This window comes from Aquarana catesbeiana, linkage group LG05 (assembly GCF_042186555.1).
Source record: "Aquarana catesbeiana isolate 2022-GZ linkage group LG05, ASM4218655v1, whole genome shotgun sequence".
Taxonomy (NCBI): domain Eukaryota; kingdom Metazoa; phylum Chordata; class Amphibia; order Anura; family Ranidae; genus Aquarana; species Aquarana catesbeiana.
The window spans coordinates 297183622-297206118 of record NC_133328.1 but is presented as its reverse complement, the minus strand read 5'-3'; the positions used below and the strand labels follow the sequence as shown (position 1 = coordinate 297206118).

Below are 22497 nucleotides of genomic sequence, written 5' to 3'. Positions count from 1 at the left end.
AAGAAGACCTACAAGGACTTTAACTAGGGCTTATTTGGGGGGTAGGGCTTATATTGCAGCCATCACCGACAATCACGCTAGGTCTTATTTTCGGGGAAACAGGGTATGTTGGGAAGACCAAGCGTCTGTTTTTTAAAAGGATAAGAGACCACATCAAACCCACTCTGAAAAAAAGGATGGACACGGCCATTAGCAGACACATTGGGATATATCACGAGTTTAATCCCAATGTGATTAGATTTATGGCTTTCGAACATGTCCCTTTGGACTCGAGGAGGCAGTGTCGACAAAACAATGCTCCAGCTTGAAGCACGCTGTATTTATGATCTCAGAGCCATGGAATTTCCGGGCTTTAATGAAAATCTGAGTTTCAAACCATTTCTTTCATGTTTTTCTTTAATTCAGATTTTTCCTGATTACCTGTCTCTTCCTCCCTCCCCTTGTGAGGTATCATGACCAGCATCAGGTCAAAACTATGTTTCATTTCCCTTCTATCCCCCCTCCCCCCTTTATGTTCCTTTCTCTCTATACCATGTTATTTAAATATTCATACAATAAAAACTATTATATCTACATAGTTACATAGTTACTGTGCAAAAATACTGATGGTAAGGTTTATTCTTTGTTTCTCTAAACTTTGTACTTATCATTAATTATCCTTGCCATCACTCAGGTCTATTTCTTTTAGCTACCCTCATTCCCCACCTTCTACAACTGAAAATATAACTCCCCTGTGCTTCTAACTTTATTTATTATTCTGAGACTTAGTCCCATGCACCTCTATATAGGTGACATGTTTAATATTGTGAGTTACATCTTAAACTAAATTATCTTCTGTAATACTTACCATTACTTTCTCATTGAAATTCAGATAGCATAATTTTTTATCCTCTTATTACCATTTTTCATATTATTCTTTTCTTATTTTCCTTTTTCCATGTGATTTTTACCCCTTATCCTTTTTTCCAGAGTGACAGCTTAACAGCTCATCACTCATTTTGTAACCTAAGTAGCCCTCCACACCATGCTCTAAATATATAGTTTTTAAAGTAATCCCCTGATGAAGCTACCAACATCGGGATAATATACAAATCTGAAACTCTAAATTTAACTGTACACTTGTCTGTATGACCATGTATTTTTTGAAACGTTGTATACTTACAGACCAATTGCTCCTGCTTATGTTTTTTAACTTTATAATTATTAAAATTTATTTAAGACATATTTTTCTCATCATTATTGGCTACTGCACCGCTAAAATCCCTTTTTCTTTCCCATTTGATCCATGTTAAATTTGAAGTTAAAAGATTATTTGTCTTCTTTCAGTGAATTACATTTTCTTTTTCATGTACGGTAAATATAGCAGTAGAATAGAGAAAGTAATGAGTTATTGTGGTTACCCAATGTAACAAGTATAATTTTCGTTAAAGAAACAAAAAACAGTGCATATTTGAGTCCTATGATCTTACAAGTTTCAGTGACTATTACCCTAATGAACCTTCCTCTCACTCCATGAATAGAGCTGCTAACTAGAGCAGTGTTCGAGTGGGGGAGGGGTTGTGTCATATCCGAGGGCAGGACTGCTGCTTGTGTGTAAAAGCAGCAGACCAACTTCCCTAGTGCTGGAGTTTTTTTTAAACCAGGCGTATTTATTACTCCATATATAGCCTGACTACATTACAGTAATTAAGAGAGTTCAGTTGGGCATTATTAACATAGTGGCAAAAGCATTGATGTGCAGTAACCTATAGTAATTATTACATCAAGCTGATCAACCACCACTGCTGAAAGCTGGTATCATATTAATTGTTTTGGTTCACATAGTAGTATTTTTTGGCATATTTACAATATAGAATTATGTTTTTTATATTATTTTATCAGGCAGACAAGTGCACTCCCAAGCTTATTGAAGGAGATCAGATTGTTCTGATTAATGGTCGTGACATCTCAGAGCATACGCACGATCAGGTGGTTATGTTTATTAAAGCCAGCCGAGAATCCCACACAAGAGAGCTTGCCCTGTTAATTCGACGAAAAGGTATGTTCTCTGGTACTTTTGGAACATTACATTAAAGGCTAGCTAAAAATGTGTATTTACTTTTTTTCTACAAAGTTTTGCACCAGCAATCAGTGGATCGTGGGTGCAATGTCATGCAGACATTTCTCCCAGCTTTGTTGGCCATACCACTGTACAAGCTTTTTGTTTAAAAGCTGGAGGAAGTGTCAGTGGACTACGAGGGCTCTTATCAGCACCTTTGCATTCTATTGAGAACTACAAGCCATCTGCCACAGTGGCAGACAGGACTTGCAGTTTACTCATTCACATATCTCTGTGAATGAATGATGTGGTTGTGCAGGCCTAGCCCCGCATAGCCCCACCAGCTATAAAATGTGACAGGGACTGCTGGGCAGAAGAACTCCCACCCACTGTTGCAGGGAAGATGGGATTAGGATGGGGGGGGGGGGGTTGTTGCTGAAAGTGTTACATGTTACACCCTAAATATACAGTAGGTGTAACATATTGAGAAGGTGAACTTATCGTTTAATGTCAATTGGAATGTTTCTGATATAATTGTATGCTTATCATTTCATTACACTATTGTAATAGTCTTGTAGTAAATTTTTTCAAGAATTAAAATTTTTCAAAATACTTTTTTTTTTTTTAGTGCTGTGTAGTACATCAAAAGTAACAAAATCGTTTTAAATAAAAAATATATAATCTATGTTGTATGATCATTCGAGGGCAGATGATGATTTTAGCTCCGCAACATCTTAAAGTACCTTTTAAAAGAAAAGTAAAGGATTTTTTTTCCCCCAGTCATACTTACCTAGGTGGCTGCAGCATCGATGCAATGCTGCTTCTGTCTCCCGGCGCCTTTGCTCTGAGAACCGAGTGATTGAACATCGCTGATCACTCGGTTTTCAGAGCTTCGTGATCAGAGAGCTGTAGACTGTCAGTCACAGCTCTCTGCTCTTCTCCCTCTTCGCTCATTGGCACGCCGGGCTGTGGAGGGGGCATAGCGGCCATCTCAGGCTCTTAACGGCTCGCTGAGAGGCTGAGACGGGTGTCAGTCCAGGAACTTGGCGGACTCCGTGCTCGGGATGACACGGTGCCTGCACTGAAATTGGCGACGATTGCGGGCACGAGAGCCAGAACAGGGACGTGTGTGTAAAAACACACAAATTCCTGTTCTGTTCTGAGAGGAGATGCAGATCGCTCCTAATAGCTAGGATCCACGATCTGTCATCTCCTATAGTCAGTCCCCTCCCCCTACAGTTAGAACACACAGTCAGGGAACACAGTTAACCCCTTGATTGCCCCCTAGTGTTAACCCCTTCCCTGCCAGTGACATTTATACAGTAATCAGTGCATTTTTATAGCACTGATCGCTGTTTAATTGTCCGTCGTCCCAAAAAAGTGTCAAAAGTGTCTGATGTGTCCGCCATAATATCGCAGTCACGATAAAAATTGCAGATCGCCGCCATTACTAGTAAAACAAAAATAATAATAAAAATGCCATAAATCTATCCCCTATTTTGTAGACGCTATAACTTTTGCGCAAACCAATCAATATATGCGTATTGCTATTTTTATTACCAAAAATATGTAGAAGAATACATATCTGCCTAAACTGAGACAAAAATGTGCTTTTTTTTAAAAAAAAAAATTGGGGATATTTATTATAGCAAAAAGTACAAAATATTGTGGGTTTTTTTTTTTCAAAATTGTCGCTCTTTTTTTCGTTAGTGCAAAAAATAAAAAACGCAGAAAGTTCTATTTATGGGAAAAAAAGGACGTCAATTTTGTTTGGGTACAGCGTTGCACGACCGCGCAATTGTCAGTTAAAGCGACGCAGTGCCGTATCACAAAAAAGTGCTCTGGTCATTGAGCAGCCAAATCTTCCGGGGCTGAAGTGGTTAATATTCTGGACTCCTGGGGAGGACAGCTGAAGGCATTACTAGAGGAAACATTCTGTTTGCTGTATTCCTGTAAACTAGGTTAATACAGATATGGTGGTTGCCTAGTACTCTGCGTATGATCCATTCTACATACAGGATTTATAAGAAGGAAAGCAGCATATTATTTTTTTCTAATTCAAGTATTAGAATCCAGTGGCTCTACGGAACTCTGTTTGGAGAGGAGCTGCTGCCATCCCATAAGTAACTGTTCAATTATATTGAACTTTTTAAAGGCACAAACCTAGCACACCCTCAATTTTTGCACCATATACAATTGTTGTTTACCCCCAAGTGTGCCCTGTGCACAGCTTCTGGGCTGAAGAATGCAAATTTCCCTCTGATATTTTAAGTTTATTGCTGCATTCATGTTGCCATTCATTTTGACAGAATTTCTTGTGCCGCTGTAGCTCACAAAACAGCACAACTTCATGCTTCATGGTAGGGATGATGTGCTATTTCACTCTGTTGACTCCTCTACAATATAGACCATATGATTGTTACCATAAAGTTTAAAGTTCAATTTTAGTCTCATCACTCTTAATTATTTTGTTCCAGAGGTTTTGAGACTTCTTTAGGTGTTGTTTGGCCCATTATAAGTAGACTATTTTTGTGCTGTTGGTGCAGCAAAAATAGCTAATATTTTACTAATTCTTCCAGGGGTATATACATTCATGAGCCAACTGTATGCCAGCTGTAGGCATCTACTATCAGACAAGTAGTACTCTCATAATTTAAGGAGATAATCATCATAATAAAGTTACATAGTAGGTGAGGTTGAAAAAAATACACAAGTTCATCAAGTCCAACCTACGTTTGTGATTATATGTCAGTATTACATTGTATATCCCTGTATGTTGCGGTTGTTCAAGTGCTTATTTAATAGTTTTTTTAAACTATCGATGCCCCCTTGCTGAGACCACCGCCTGTGGAAGGGAATTCCACATCCTCGCCGCTCCTACAGTAAAGAACCCTCTACGTAGTTTAAGGTTAAACCTCTTTTCTTCTAATTTTAATGAGTGACCACGTGTCTTGTTAAACTCCTTTCTGCAAAAAAGTTTTATTCCTATTGTGGGGTCACCAGTACAGTATTTATAAATTGATATCATATCCCCTCTCAAGCGTCTCTTCTCCAGAGAGAATAAGTTCAGTGCTCGCAACCTTTCCTCATAACTAATATACTCCAGACCCTTTATTAGCTTTGTTGCCCTTATTTGTACTCGCTACATTTCCAGTACATTCTTCCTGAGGACTGCTGCCCAGAACTGGACAGCATACTCTAGGTGCGGCCAGACCAGAGTCTTGTAGAGTGGGAGGATTATCATTTTATCTCTGGAGTTGATCCCCTTTTTAATGCATGCCAATATTCTGTTTGCTTTGTTAGCAGCAGCTTGCCATTGCTGAGCCTATCATCTACTAGGACCCCCAGGTCCTTTTCCATCCTAGATTTCCCCCAGAGGCCCCCCCCCACCCAGTGTATAGATTGCTTTCATATTTTTGCCATCCAAATGTATTGTTTTCTATTTTTTTACATTCAACCTCATTTTCCATGGTTGCCCAAACTGTAACCAACTGTGTTGTGTCAGGGAAGGGAAAATAAAGGTAACTTCAATTACTTTTTTTTAAATTTCATTCACACTAGGTAGGTTAATTTTGCAATATTTCCCAGTCATTGTGGGACAAAAGTTTAGTGATTGTTGGGTTCTACTGTTGCCTACAGGAGGTTTTTGGAAACTGGGTCCTGCTTGCTATAACCCCTCCTACTCCCAGCATACCTTAGTTTTTTGCTAGTGTCCAGGAGGATGAACAAAGTTGTTCTGCTCTGCTGAAAGAAAGTTTAATCTTTTTGGTAGCTACCTTTTTTCAATTAGGATTCCTCTATCTAGGTCGTCATTTCCTCAGCACTAGGTTTGTACGCTGTTCTCTGTTTGACTGGATGATTTTGGGGCTAGCCAGGAGTTTGACCAACACTAAGTTCTGCATTGATTGTGGCACCTGAATGTACTTAAGTAAGCTGCAGAGCTTAGAGCCGTGGCACAGCTCAGGTATGACCCTGTCTGTGAAGACTTGCTTTGTGAGTAACTTGTGCAGACTAAGCATCGGGAGCTACTTCGTTACTAGGAACACTGGGATATCTAAAATCCCACATTTTCAACAGTTTACTGTGGGTGGGGTTGACTCTGAGGGTTGAGCATTCACCTCATCTGCTGCGCGTAGTGTCAGGCCACGCTCTCTTAACTACTATGTAGTATTGCGGAAGCACCTTTTTAATGCTGCTCCCTACCGTAAGTGACACATGGATCTATCCTCAGTTAGCCCCTAGTGCCTACCTACATTGGCCTGATCACCTCTGGTCCCCTAAACCTCTTCTGCTTCATCAGTACCCAAGGTCTGCCTTGTACACATTGCCCTTACTTTAAAGTGCAGCATGTTAGATTCTAGACACACACGTAACAGTCCCACTCTTCCGGGTGCCTCCAGCTCGTGATTCACTAAAGGTTCTGGTGCCACTCGCAGTGCACTCACTGAAGGCCCTAACAAAGACAACTTAGGATTTTGCCCTCTGCTTAAGTCTATGTCATCCTTGGAGTCTTTCCTAGCTTGGTCAGGCACCCAGCTACCATTTCCCAGATTTGCACAGCCTGGTCATCGCATTCTTCAGGTTTCAACAGGTAGATGTTCAGGACTCTTATGATGCAGCCCCAGGTGTAAGGATCTTTCGGGCAGCTCTTAGACAGTCTCTGGGTGGATTTGTGTTTTGTTGCTGTTGCCCACCTCTCAGCTTAACTGCTTTTGGATGTCCCAACGGTCTCTGATTTCCTGTGTGTCCCAATGAACAAGAAAGAAAATGGGATATTTGTGCTGACAGCAAAATCCATTTTGTGGAGTCCATTGAACAGGTCCACACCCCTTTCTGTTTATGATCATGCTTTTTGACAAAAGAAGGCATGTTGGCATGGGGGGGGGGTTATACCAGGCCTGTCACAATTTTTTTGTTTTCCAGTGTCCTGATTTTTTTGTAGGCAGCAGCCTCTGAATTCTTGTGTCCCTCGGTCAACTCCAGGAAATAGATTTTATGGTAAATACAAAAGTCCCTTTTTATCGCAAATCTCGAAATTCAGATTAATTTTCCTGGTTTATTTTTGAATGAAAGAAGACAAAAAGTTTCTGTTCTGGAGCTGCTGGCTACTACAGAAAGAATGTAAACAATATTGGCCAGCTCTCAGTTTTTCAGGACTTCTCTCTGATACAAAGCTCCACCCACTCTGTACATCACTTCCCTGCCATTCCCGATACTGGGCCTTTGCGCACTTCCTGGGTTTTGTCTAATATACCTATGGGGTGCAGTAGTCTGTATCTTATGCAAGCAAAGCTTTTATCCAGTTTTTCTTTCTGTAGTTGTGAGACCTTTTGGTGAAATTAAATCAGAAGATGAGGCAGATCCGCAGTTTCTTCCACCAATAATTCTTCCTACTGAATACTGTGACACACTGCAGGGGTCAATGGAGCAGCTCGCTAAAGGCCTGGAAACTGGAGTTGTACTCATTCAGTTTGAGGTAATTTTTTTAAAGTATGAGATGGGTATGAGTATTAGGTATTTTTTCTTAGTATATCTTAACTGCTTTTCATGGTATAGCTTTGCTGTTGTTTTATTTATGCAAATATTAACTTATTCCTGCCCAGCCCTAGCATCCCTTTAACATGATTTGTACGCCTGAAGAATAAGAAGAATCGGCCAATCACATGACCACTGAGATTGGCTGTCACATTTGGTCACATGATCAGGTCACAATCAATAGTATGTATTGAGAGCTGTCTTTGACAGCTCGGTCACTGTACTGGGAGCATGCAATGAGTGCGCTCTCAGCACGGAAAACTCTGCTGCATATAGACAGATATGTGCGGTGTGTGGGGGTTAAAGCCCACCCTCTTTGCTGCCACACATATGTGATATGCAGGTGGCAAGAGACTAACAAAATGTGTTATGTTTTTAGAAATGTGATGATGTAGGGTGGGACAGCTTATATACTTTTAGGCTAGGTTCACACTAACGCAAATTGGATGTGGTTTTCCCCCGCATCCAATTCACATGAGAGGAGAGTGTGACCATCTTTGGCTCCATTTTCAGGTCCAAATTCAGGCTTAGACAAGGAGATTATGTCAGGAATAGTCAAAGCCAAGTTTGTAGGCACACACTTATGCTACAGTCTTTGTACCAACAAATATTCCTTAATTACTTTGCCACAAGTTTGTTACATTGATATAGTGGGAAAAGCACGCCTTATGCATTGTCCAGTAGGAAAAAAAAGGTGCTCCGTTTCCTGTTCTGTCAACTCTGGCCCTTGAAGCTGATGTCAGCAATGGAACTATACTGTACATGTGCTGTCTGGTAGGATATCACTATGCCTACTTGGGATGAGAATATACTGATGCTATAAGGCAGACTGATTTGCTGTTGGCAATGCCTGTGTGATATGTATAATAACATACACACACTTATGGGGCGTACACACGGTCGGACTTTTCGGCTACAAAAGTCCGACAGCCCTTCCGACAAACTTTCGACGGATTTGCGGCGGACTTTCTAACGAACGGACTTGCCTACATATGATCACACAAAAGTCCGACGGATTCGTACGTGATGACGTACACCAGACTAAAATAAGGAAGTTGATAGCCAGTAGCCAATAGCTGCCCTAGTGTGGGTTTTTGTCCGTCAGACTAGCATACATATGAGCGGATTTCTGGATCCGGCGGAGTTACGACGTAAAGATTTGAAGCAAGTTCCAAATCTAAAGTCCATCAGATTTGCGACTGGAAAAGTCGGGGGAAGCCCACACACGATCGGATTGTCCACCGGATTTGGTCCGTCGGCGTCCGTCGGACGTTTGTAGCCGAAAAGTCCGACCGTGTGTACGCCCCATTAGAGCATTCAGTCAAAACTTTTAAAACACTCAATCACTTTTATGCAGTTGGTGTGTGTCCTATAATGCACCAAGAACACTTGAAATAGTTAAAAGTCTGTTTAGTCAGACTGTTAACTGTTCTGGAAAATGCTGCCTGGGGAACATGCAGTAGTACAAGTTTAAAAAAAAACTTGTCCTGATTGCTATGGTTTCCCCTGATAAGCCAATGATGGCTCCATCTTATCTCTGTTTTACCACTTTTTTTCCCTGAGGATGGTCATATTTGCATACTGAAGTCGATGGAGCTGTATTATCGATTAGCACTATTTTTTATAGTCTATGAAATCATTAACAACATTTATGAGGGTGGTATGTACTAGAGTGTGTATTTGTTGTCTTCTATTTATTTAACCATGCTTTTCAAGTGCCTATTATTTTACATTAATGTTTTATCCATTTCATTGTCACTTTTTTCTTAAACTCCGTATATAACTAAAAATCACAGTCATCTTTCCTGCTAAATAAAGTAAAATGTGTATGCTCATTCATTTAATCTTTGTTTTTTTATATGACTGCACAGATAAGACCATCAAAATTGTATGTGGTTTTTAAACTGTAAACATTTTTAACATTTTGTAACTAAAGGCACAACTTTTTTTTTTTTTGTTTCGGATAGGGTGGAGAGGAACTAGAATAACTTGTCCGTTTTTATTGCTGTTTATGTCCCCATTAGGGAGATGGACCCTCTCTATTTTTCTTGTTTTCTTTATTTTCACTTTTGATAACAGTAAAGTAATGGAGGGGAAGCCTTCCAATGGGGACACTTGTTCTGCTGACCCCGGGGACACACTTTGGAGTCCTGTTTTGGCTGTGGGAAGGAAGTAAAGGGAAATCTTTCCAATGGAACACAGATGGCAAAAAAAAAAAACCTGCTCCTGCTGCTGTCACTCAAACTCCTGTGAGGAGGGATCAGTGATGTGGCTTGCTGGTGCTGTGTGTGTCTATAGAGGCACGCAGCCTGGCTTTGGAGAAAGCCTACACAGGTACCCCCTGAACACACAGCTTGCTAAGGGGGCACTTAGAATAAGAAACAGTGGACAGCGCTAGTGGGGGACTGCCAAAGAGGAGGTAAGCGATTGCTCTGTGCAATATTGTTATACACAGCAGTAAAGTATAACATCTTTTTTTTATTTTAAGAAAAAAAAATTGCCTCTAAAAACACTTTAACTTGCATTTTTCCTTTACCTGTTGCATGCATAGAGTGACTTTTTAGCAGCCATGTTAAAATTGTATCTCGCCCTTAGAAAATCAAATATACACAGAGCCACTAATGTCTTTATAGTGTTCCTGTAGTAAAAGAAAATATCATGTGTCTCTTGGATGAGCTTCTAAAACCCAATGAAATCTAAGGGCCACACTAGTGCTTTGATCTGTGTTTTAGTGCAGCTGTAAAACGCAGATCAACAGAAGGACATCTATAAAACAATTATTTCCAATGTGTCCTATTCACACCATAATGCTGTGCATGCATATCAACAGACATCAAAATGTATGTCAACGGACGTTAGCGTGCATTAAGACAGGACTCAAATGGGTGGAAATGTACTCGCATTTCCCATACATTTTAGCACAAGTCTGTGTGAATTGACCCTTTTAGCAAATTCAACAAAATAGCAATCACTAGACCCTACACATTCTTCCTTCTCTTTATAAGTAATGGAGTCAGTCACAAGCTATTGCTTCCCAGCTGAATATTGCAATGTTTAATAGGAGAAACCATGAATGTTGATGCAAGACACTTGTATGTGACATTTTAGGGTAATACAGATCATTTTATCAGCAAAGTATTTAAGCCCAAACCTGGATTATCAGCAATTTTAACACTCTGATTGTATTGGGTCAGTATGTTATTATGTTTAGTAACTGTATGTATAAACATTTGAAAAAAAAAAATACATGAAACCCTGAGCGCTGTCAAACCGCTGGGTTCTGTGATATGGTGTGACAAACTGAGTTTTGTAAATTGTGGATCAGAACCCAGTGCAGCTGCTTAAATATTGAAGAAATGTGGCGTTAATAAGAGAAACTGATGAGCAGCGCTCATTAGGCTAAATCCAAACAGTGTTGTATGGATAGTAGGTAAACTATAAAATCAATGATTTATTGAGGAGAAAAAAATGGCCAAAGTCATAAACACAATGAATAGTGATAATGAATGGCCAATGATACCACTATGAGCTCACGGGCTGAAGGGGCTAACTTCATCCAGAGGGCTCACTGGTGGAGCCATGAAGGGCACCGAGAACCATGCTGGGACGGATGGAAACCCGGTGTGTGGTGTTGCTCTGATGGCTGCTGGCTGGAGACCAAATCTCGGCTGTGTCCAGGCAGTGATGTTGACGCCAGAGCGGGAAGACGTGGAGCCAACTCAGAGTGGGATGATGGTCTGGGGCAATCACTGGATAGAGCCTGCTGTTGGAGAGGAGAGCCAACAGGTATGCCCACCGATAAATTGAGAGCCAAACTGAGTCGGGGACGGAACTTTCAGGCATGCCTGGATGACGTCAGCGCTGATCCTGAGGTTTTCGAGAGGAAGGGGAAGCCTGTGAGCCAGCATGGAGCTCAAGCTGTCCGTTGCCGTGACTATGCGTTTTGCACGCATGCGCTTTGTCAAAGTTAACCCCTCCAGCCCGTGAGCTCATAGTGGTATCATTGGCTTTTCATTATCACTATCATTGTGTTTATGATTTTGTCTATGTTTTACTCTTCAATAAATCATTGATTTTATGGTTTGCCTACTGTCCATACAACACTGTTTGGATTTAGCCCATTGAGCACTGCTCATCAGTTTCTCTTATGTATAAACATTTGCTTAACTTCTCTTTGTGCCTTTATTTTAAATATTGTTCAGCATTATCATATGAGCCAAAATGCAGTGTTGTAGCCATGAATACATGTTGATTCAATGGTAAACGACATACATGGACACAGGTTTTGTGTTTATGGAATAAATGTCAGTCAAGAATTGTTGTATATAATATGATACATACGTTTATTATGTAGCTGAGTGGTAAAACAATAATTACATTTTACACACATTTTGTTGCTCTTACAGCACAGCGTCTGTGTTTAATTCTAACACTTGTCAGAACAAGCCCTTATTCCTTTACTCAACAAAATGGCTAGATAAAACAAACAGATGTATGTATACATGTTGTTACAGCTTCAGATGCATCATTGTTCTCTTAATTTTTTCTGTCTTTTAAATATTATAAAGCAAGGCAAACAAATTCTGATATTAGACACTATGTTTACTTTAATTATTAACTGTCTTGTAGCAATTATATCGAAAGAAACCTGGGCTTGCTATCACATGTGCGAAAACTGGCCAAAATATGGATAAAAACAGATATAAAGATGTTTTACCATGTGAGTAACTATACAATTTCTCATTTATTTGTCATAGGGACATATGTTGTTCTGAGTGTAGTTCTAATTATTTTTATGATTTAAACTGGTGCAGTAAAAGACTTTGCTAAGTGAAGTTTCTTCTAAACCATTCAAGTGACAATAGGAGTTAGAAAAAATACTATCAAGAAAGATCTATTGGGTCCGCCTGCACGCTGAGTAAGCAGATAGCTGGTCTGTGTTCACTCCGCTTATGCAGAGTGGACACAGACAAAGTCAGTTCTCCTCTATGGAGGGCCTGTCCATTTACACCTGACTGCCACGCAATCTGATCCACCAGAGAGATGGGGAACAGATCCCAATTTGCGGATCAGATATTGGAGGGTGTCACATGTTCATTGCCACCTGCCGCTCCATAGAGGAGACTGGAGGATCCGATTGGTTCGCCTGTGTAAAAGGGCCTTTAATAAATATTAGTCTCCTGGCTCAAACAGTTATACATAATTTAGATTAAGGCCGGTCATACATTGCTCGAATCCTGCTGAACTGGCCAAGATTCCAATCATTAATAGGCAGGTTGAATGTACCAAGTTGATTGATCAATCAATCTGGGTACAACTAGCCTGCTTGAATCGCTTGCGGTTATCGCAAGTGACAGCTATAGCCACTAGCGATAATCACTGTCTTCTCCCGGCGGGAATGGCTTCCCTATCCCCTCCCGCCAGGAGCAGACGATTGCTATGGAGAAGGAATTCCCCTGTCAACACTGTCTGTGTTGATGGGAGAATCGTGCAAATTCATGGTTGCAGGAAGGAAATTCACGTGTCTATGTCCTGCCTTAGAAGAATTAATACCTCCAGTTTACTGCTCCTGCTTATCATATAATAGCTAAACAGGTCTGAATGATTGTAGCTCAGTTGTCTCTTTCTTCTTTTTTTTTTTTTACTTTCTACCTTCCCTTATTTAATTCCTTTTTCCATTACCTTCCATTCCCCTTGCCTAACTTCATCCATCTGCTTTTTTTTTTTTTTTTTTTTTTGTTACTTCTTAAAGCGGAATTCCACCCAAAAGTGGAGCTTCAGCTTTAAGCACTCCTTGCCCCCTTACATACCAAATTTGGCATGTAATTTTTTTTTTTTTGGGAGGGGGAGAGCAGATATCTAGTTTTGACAGGTACCTGCTCCCACTTCTGCTATCGCTGCCTAGGCGACTCCTCCTCCTCTCACCTCCCTCTCTGCAATCTTCTGAGACACGTCACAGGTCCCAGAAGATTGCCCGGCCACTGAGAAGGCGCAGCGTGCACTCGGCTGCGAAGCCACAAGCTGTCACAGCCAGGTGCCCACACTTGCAATGCCGGCGCTTCGGAGAGGGAGAGGAGCGAGGCTTCGGGCGGCTGCATCGCTGGACCGTGGGACAGGTGAGTGTGTGTTTATTGAAAGTCAGCAGCTACGGTACACTTTTTATAGCTGCTGACTTTTAATCTACCTAAAAATGACTGGAACACCGCAACTATGTCCAAAATAAAAAATGACATATGATACAGTCCGTCACTGTTATTAACACAGCATAGTTTTTTTGTTTTTTTTTGTTTTTACAAGAAAATAGTTTTTTTTTTTTTACCTTGTGATCTGGCTGGTAAGTCTGGTAAGTCTCTTGTTTTTTCAACTACCTTTAACCGACCAAGCTATTCAGCAAAAGTGTCACTTAGAGGGTTGAGTCAAACCATTTAACACTGACAGGGTGCTTACAATAATCAGCTTTTATTAATTTGTGTAAGACCTTTATCCCAAGACTCCTTGGTGGAACAGGAGAGCCCAGGTAGGTGGCAGGTGGTGGACGGACCCCCCTCTGCCACATTTAAAAGTGATTTAGAGGCTATTAAGCCACTCGGATCACTTTTACTTTATTCACCATCAGCGGCTTAAAAAAAAAAAAAAGATACCGAGGTCATGACTACAGCTGCACAGTCATGGCCTGGTATACCCACTTCAATCCATGGACGCATACTGGTTTGTCCTATGGGCGGGAAGCAGTTAAATTGTTAGTCACTTATGTAAAGTCAATCTAAATCTACTAGTCCATCAAATACCATCCTCTCCACTGATTGACAATGCTGCTGTCCATTGGTGGCTATGTTGCTCCTCCATAGATACAGTAGAGGAGTTGAGGGGCTATAGAAAAGTTCTAGTTTACACCAGAGTGGTGCTCTGTACATTTTGCATAGTGTGTATTTTTGTGTTGATAATTACGTTGAATACATGTATACCATAAGCATTCTGCACACATTGCTTTTTGTAACCATACCAAATAATAATAGAGCATACAATCCTCTGTTAATGGCCATGTTGGGTGGAAATACAGAATTCACAGCCTACTGGCATTTCAACTGGACTAAACTCGTAGGCTGGCCATACATGAGTCATTTTTTTTTCCATTCAACCAGCGGGTTGAGCAAAAGAAAAACTTGATTACCCCATCCACACATTCAAATTGTATGAGGAAATCACTCCCACTAAGTTATTGTATTCTAAGTGGCAGGGAGACTTCCCTGCTATCAGAATACACCAATAAGCACCGCCAGCTATATATAGATCAAGAGAAAATTTTCAGACAGGCTGGTTGTCACAAATTGATTGATAGATGTACAACCACCCTGACCTTACATGGATTGAAATTCGGCTGGTCCCTGCTGAACTGGCGAAATTTCGATCCATGTATGTCTGCTCTTAAAGTCTCCTTGATTACTTGTAGGACTACATGATGTGCAACTACTTTGAAGTCTTTTACAACCATTTATTGACTGATATGCACTTGTTTGCCTATGCAGCTTGAAAACTTGCCCTTATTTTGGAATTATTATAGAGAAATGTTCAGGACATTGACAACTGCTTGTATGAAATGTAAACAAGTGAACGTTTGGAAAGAAACATTGGTTTCAGGTGCCTTCTCAAGAAATCTTTTCATTGCAGTATCCATTCCACCGAGGTGGAATTACATGCCCAAGAAGAAAGAATAGTGAACATCAGATATGTTGCGAAAGACCCAAGCTGTTTAATGTGTCTATTTAAAGAGCTACAAATAAGGAATTCTTTTTCTGAGGATAGTGCTAATCTGAAGATGAACATATTAAAAGAAAATCAACTATTTAAAAGTGCTGTAATTAATATAAAGATTAATTTTATTTCATTATTATTCCTTCTACAGATGATGCTACCAGAGTGTTGTTACAGGACATTGAAGACTACATCAATGCTAGCTATGTGAATGTAAGTTATTTCATGTTCCTGTAAAGTGATTGTAGGAATATAGAAGTTCACTGTCAAACTCTTACAGGATTCAAAGGAAATTTTCAATAGTATAGCACACCCATCTTTAGCTAGCTCTCCACTGGGTTCTTGTTCGTTATGATTAGGTGGCCTCCTGTCACCAATAGTACAAATAGTAGAACTCATGCCTTCCTAATGTTTGCCTAAAGATGGCATAGATGGCTCCAATCTTGGCCGGTTCAGCATGGACTGGCCAATATTTGAACCATGTATGGGCAGGCTGATTGTACCCAAGTCGATCCATTGATAGACTTTGGTACAACCAGCATGTCAGATTTTTAGGATACGATTGTTGCCAGCAGTTATAGCCACTGGCAATTATCACTGTGTTCTCCTGCCAGGGACTGCTCCCCCTCCCACCAGGAGAACACAATAGCTCCGCGGGAGGCATTCCCCCATCAACACCGACTGTGTTAATGAGGGAATCAAGCGATTTTCTTTCCTGCAATCCATAGTTGCAGGAATGAAAATAAATTCATCTATGGATGACTTTACTCAGCTGGCTTACAGCTTATGCCAGTGTGAGAACTACTCACAGAACAGTAAGGATAAGAAAAATGTCCTGAAAACACTCCACAAGGGAAACATTTGTTTCAAATAATACATGAACTAATTAATGAAATTAGTGATAAAATTGTTGCTGGTTAGACAAATCCTTTGAGATAATTATATATAAATTGATTTTAGGACAATGTTTTATTAATAGCTGAGCAATTAATTGGTTCACCAGTCTGGTACAAAAGGGAGGAACAAAATGTTTTAAAACTCTATTTTATTATCATGTGCATGCATTTAATTTTTTTGAGGACTTTTTAAATGATTGCTCTGCTTTCAAATAAAAAATGGAACTAGATTCCTATTCTTGGCATCATATTTACAGAATCTGCGACTCTTATAGAAAACCTTTTTCATTTACAACTGTCTTCCTGAAAATTGGGGACTCGTGTCTTGTCTGTTAGTTATACCTTTGCCCACTTAAAACTGGAGAATATACAGTGCATTTAAAAAAAAGACTGTCCATCTTATCTTTTAATTGGAATGTGCTCTGGTACATAGTACATTGTGATCACAAAATATGTTTGTACTTTCAGATGGAGATCCCATCATCTAATATTGTAAACAAGTATATTGCTACTCAAGGACCCCTTCCACATACATGTGCACATTTCTGGCAGATGGTTTGGGACAACAGATTATCTCTTGTCATCATGTTAACAACATTAACTGAACGAGGAAGGGTAGGTGTTTACAATGTTCAAGACTAATAAAAGCTGCAGCCTTATGTATGCTTATGGGCCAATTTTACATCAGCAGCACAACATGTTTGAATGGTACTTGCAATAATCAGTTAGTCCAGGGGAACGCTTAAACACAATAATGAGCACTAAATGCTTCAGAATCTTTTGCACAGATTTTCCATTAAATTACACAGTGACAGAACAGTAATTTCCTTTATTTAAAAGTGGACACTTATTTCACCACACATGCTCTGCAGTCCGACACTGAGTCAAAGTAAGATATGTTGTGGTAGAATGTGATTTATACTGAGTATGTTTAATACCATCTGCATTCTCAGTTATAAATGTCTGTGGACAGCCTTCCTTATTGTGGTCGATTTTGATTAGAGATATTGATTAAAACTAACAAAATTATGGCTGCAGAAAGTTAGAATGAGCACTGCTAAGTATGAAACCTCATTCTTACATGGTCATTTTCAGTTAGTAGTAAGTCATTAGTAGTATGGTATTTTATATTTATGCATTACAAAGGGGTTATTTACAAAAGGCAAATCCACTTTGCACTACAAGTGCAAACTAGAAGTGCAAAGTGCACTTGAAATTGCACTGAAAGTGCACTTGGAAGTGCAGTCGCTATAGATCTGAGGGGAATATGCAAGGAAAATAAAAAAACAGCATTTTAGCTTGCACATGATTGGATGATAAAATCAGCAGAGCTTCCCCTCATTTCAGATCTACCCCTCAGATTTACAGTGACTGCACTTCCAAGTGCACTCCCAGTGCAATTTCAAGTGCACTTTGCACTTGTAGTTTGCACTTGTAGTGCAAAGTGGATTTGCCTTTCGTAAATAACCCCCATTGTGTCAGATTCCTAATTGTAAATACCACACATGGGGTAAAAGTTGCTATGCATTCTGTGACCAAAATAGGCTTTTATATAGATCTACTAGCTAGGAATCTCCTTTCCCATCAGCTCAGCTTCCACAGTGATTTAGGAGGAATTGGCTTTCGGAGCAGTAGCGATAGTCTGTTGCAGAGATAGGTGACAATGAAACATCTAAAAGTGCATTAGAAACTGGAAAGATACTATCCAACAGACATGACATTATGTGTTTCTTATTTGCACAACATAGATAATTGTCACTCATTTTTGGCAACTTTGTTACAAATTTTTGGCAACTTTTCTACCATTACAAGGCTCAAACTACTTCCTGATGTTACTCTAAAGCAGGGGTAGGCAACCTTAAAGAGGTGGGAGAAGCCAAAGATCACTGAGCACAGTGTCGTCTATTGCCTGATTTAAATGTTTAATTGCCGTACTACCGTGTCGCAATCGCATGCATTGCGTGACAATCATGGGTTTAAATCAGATGGTGAGGAGGCAACACTACCTGTCAAATGCACTTGGATAATTTTTCAGAGAAGCAGTAGTACCTGCTGTGCTTGTGAATGAGCTTCTAGTGGCATTTGGCAGTGGCACCCTTATAGCTCATTCACATGAAAAGTTGGGGGGTGGTAAAACCCTGTGGTTGAGTCGTGGTTCAGTGTGAATCCAGGCCTATACTACTATGTCCAGTGTATTGCTTCACACTGACCTCTTCTTTCCTGCTGCTGGCACCACTCTGGAGACCACTAGCCGGGATACAAGGCGGAGTGCAGTTGGTATCACTCTGCATGGGACAGGAGCCAGCACTACAGAGCAGGCATCAGCTAATGTGGCTCTTGCTCCCTAGAACAGCTCCAACTTTACAAGTTGTCCTTTTGATTTGCACTCTGTTTGATTCTCTGGAATGGCGGGTCAGGTTGCCCAGACAGCGATCTACCAGTCACCTGTCTGCGATCTACAGGTTGCTGACCCCCGCTCTAAAGGCTGGTTCAACTGAAACTGGCTGACATTTGGACCGTGTGTACAGTAGCCTGTGCGACAGAAGCCATTCTAACAACAGACTTTTATTAAATGGGCATGCTGGAAAACCAGCATTCAATTAGCGCTTGCAGCCAATGGCAAAATAGCTCAGCGGGAAGATCGCCGCATTAACATCACTTAGTACGACAACCTCTCTTTTTATTTTATGTTCAGCCCACTGGGTTGAAAGAAAATAACTCCCCGTGTGTACCTAGCATAAGTTTTCTTGTTTGACAATCTCAAATGAAGGTTGTTTACTTTCAGTATACACGTTGCATATTTTATAATCTATGTAAATTATAGCCTTTTCCAAGGCATGGCATATATATAATAAAAGTGTATTATACTCACTAGCTGTCTGCTGCTTTCTTTCCTGTAGACTAAATGTCATCAGTACTGGCCTGATCCCCCTGAGTTAATGGAGTATGGGAAATTTAGGGTGAAATGTAACTCGGAAGACTGTACAATTGCTTATGTATTCAGGGAAATGATGATAACAAACACTGAGGTAAGAGTAGAAATACATTTCATAACATGGCCACCTGGTTTTGAATTCTGCTACACAATGAATTAAATGTGCTTCATTAATACCATGTTTGCTCCAATATCGTCTCTTCAAAAAAAAAAATAGATCAATAAAACTTGAAGGTATTTTAACAGAGTTATACTTTTAATATGCTCTTAGAGCTACAAAAAAAAAGATCATCACTTTAAAAACCCAACAGGAGCTTTTTAAAACATTTGTGTACAAGCCTACAACTGTTTTTGGATTGTGTTTGTGTGGCTAAAGATGAAGTCCTTGTGGCTATATTGATGCCAGTTGGTATCCAGCCCCAATCATACACAAGTGTACCTGTCCCAGTAAAGGTGCAGCTATGCAGGAATGGGGTCAGTTATCAGCTGATGTATACTGAAGTTTTAATGTAAAGTTATGGCCCTGATTTTCCTGGGATTGAATACATAAAGATGAGCAGAAGAACAGAAATGCCGATTCCTGGAGAAAATGATTCACCAAGTGCCCTCCTAAGCTGATCATCTAAGCTAAAGCCTAGACCTTTGTGAACAGCTTCTGTTGAATGGGAGGCCTGTTCTTTAGAGATCATATGACCAATTGCCTACACCTTTTAACAGTTGTAATAGCAGTACAACTTATGACACATACTATTCTCCATATGGCCACTAGGGAGCAGCAATGCATTTCAAAGGTTTCCTCTTCTTAAAGCCTTCAAGGCTTGATGAAGAGGGAAGCTTGATGAAGAGGAAATCCTCAATTCGTTCCTGCCCCTTAGTGGCCATACAGAAAATAGGCTCAGTACACAGCCGTCAGCCACAGAGCCTAGGATTTTGACATCCAGAGCGGTGTTCCTTGGCCAGGATCGGGGGCACAGGAGTCAGCAACTGGCACTGCTAAGTTTGTCTAGTGTGTTTCCCTCCTCACTGGGCTTACACTGAGGTCCCTTCTTCCTACACCATCCAGGGCTGTGTTGTATCGGCTTCCTTCAGCAGGTTCCCAGCCAGCACTGTGTATCCTCAGCCTGAGTCTCTGCCAGCATGCGAGCCACCCATGCCTGCCATCACTGTTGATCTAGCTGCTGTGTACTCTTGTCTCATAATCCCTGTCCATCTCTGACTATGGATATGTGAGTGAACATTATCATAGTTACATAGTTGCATAGTTAATCTGGTTGAAAAAAAACACCAGTTCAACCAACATAAAAAAAAAAACACACACACACACACACACACATAGAAAACCTCTATATGCACTATCCTATACCCACAGATGATTCAGTGGAAGGCAAAAAAAACAAACAAATAAAGCATGATACAGTTTGCTCCAACGGGGAAAAATATTCCTTCCTGACCCCCCCCCCCCCAAGAGGCATTCTTGAACAAGAACCAGCTTTTGAGGGAGTCTAGTCAACATTTTCACAGCTCTTACTGTGAAGAAGCCTTATCGTATTTGGAGATTAAATCTCTTTTAATCCAGATGTAAAGAGTGCCCCCTTGTCCTCTGTGATGACCTTAAGGTGAATAACTCAACACCAAGTTCACTATATGTACCACTTATGCATTCATACATGTTGATCATATACCCCCTTAATCTCCTCTTCTCAAGAGAGAATCAATTCAGTTCCTCTAATATTTCCTCATAGCTGAGCGCCTCCATGTCTCTTACCAGTTTGGTTGCCCTACTCTGCACCTTCTCCAGTTCCCCTAAACTGGTGCCCAAAACTGAACTGCGAATTCCAGATGAGGTCTTACTAAGGATTTGTACAGGGGCAAAATTATGTCTTTATCTATGCAGTGCCTACCTCTTTTAATACAAGAAAAGATTTTGCTTGATTTGTAAACTGCTGCTCGGCATTGCATGTCATTATTAAGCGTATGATCTACCAGAACACCCACATCCTTCTCCACCATTGACTCCCTCAGTTGTACCCCCCTTGTATGTATGATGCATGCATATTTTTAGCCCCCAAGTGCATAACTTTACATTTATTAACATTAAACCTCATTTGCCACACAGTTGAAATTTAAACAGTGCATTGAGGTTGGCTTGTATATTAGAGACATCCTGTTAGAACATTATTCTACTGCACAGCTTAGTGTCATCTGCAAAGACTAAAATGGTACTTTAAATCCCAGACCCCTATATTTATAAATATATTAAATAGTAAGGGTCACCACACTGAATTTTGATGTACACCACTAACAAACCCTAAACCATTTAGATTAAGAATCATTAACCACTGCTCTCTGAATATAGTCTTTTAGCCCATTTTCTATCCATTTATAAACTGATTTTTCCAGGCCTGTAGACTTAACCTTACACATGAGTCGTGTGTGGGGAACTGTGTCAAATGCTTTAGCAAAATCCAAGTATACCACGTCCACCTCTACCCCTTCTGACAACTTCTGTCTTTCATGAATCCATAATAGGAATAAAGGACTCGCTGCTCCAGGTGAATTACCTGTGCCTGATGGAAGCTCCAATAAAATGCTAGCCCCTGCCCACCTCTGTGGGTATATTGAAGTAAAGAAAAATTGGCTGCACATCGAGTAGTTACAAATGCCGTTTATTAGTCACCAAAGTGATACCAGGGGACACCAACGCAAAGTCTTGTAGACGCGTTTCACACAGTACAATTGTGCTTAATTATTATTAGTAGTAGACTGTGTGTTGGTGTCCTCTGGTGACTAATAAACGGCATTTGGAACTACTCAATGTGCAGCCAATTCTTCTTTAGTTTCATGAATCCATGCTGACTTTTGCTTCCTTTTTTTCTAGCAAAAACTCATCTATGTGGTCTTTTATTAAACTCCAGTATTTTCCAATTATTTTCATTTTTTCACAATAAATTGTTTGTATATGCCTTCGGATCTATTGATGCAGTTTATACATGTACAGTATCTCACAAAAGTAATTACACCCCTCACATTTTTGTAAATATTTTATTATATCTTTTCATGTGACAACACTAAAGACAACACTAAAGAAATTACACTTTGTTACAATGTAAAGTAGTGAGTGTACAGCTTGTATAACATTGTAAATTTGCTGTCCCCTCAAAATAACTCAACACACAGCCATTAATGTCTAAACCGCTGGCAACAAAAGTGAGTACACCCCTAAGTGAAAATGTCCAAATTGGGCCCAATTAGCCATTTTCCCTCCCCGGTGTCATGTGACTCATTAGTGTTACAAGGTCTCAGGTGTGAATGGGGAGCAGGTGTGTTACATTTGGTGTTAT

At 40.2% G+C, this 22497-nt stretch overlaps 1 protein-coding gene across 4 annotated transcripts in view; it reads left to right on the top strand.

Moving 5' to 3' along the window:
- Nucleotides 1-22497, top strand: part of PTPN3 (protein tyrosine phosphatase non-receptor type 3) — a 366738-nt gene that overhangs the window by 273402 nt on the left and 70839 nt on the right. For all 4 annotated transcript variants that reach the window (XM_073630792.1, XM_073630794.1, XM_073630793.1 and 1 more), the window contains exons 19-24: nucleotides 1882-2038; nucleotides 7357-7514; nucleotides 12203-12293; nucleotides 15477-15538; nucleotides 16690-16836; nucleotides 19122-19250. In XM_073630792.1, coding sequence (XP_073486893.1) covers nucleotides 1882-2038; nucleotides 7357-7514; nucleotides 12203-12293; nucleotides 15477-15538; nucleotides 16690-16836; nucleotides 19122-19250 — 744 coding nt within the window. The remainder of the gene's footprint in view (nucleotides 1-1881; nucleotides 2039-7356; nucleotides 7515-12202; nucleotides 12294-15476; nucleotides 15539-16689; nucleotides 16837-19121; nucleotides 19251-22497) is intronic.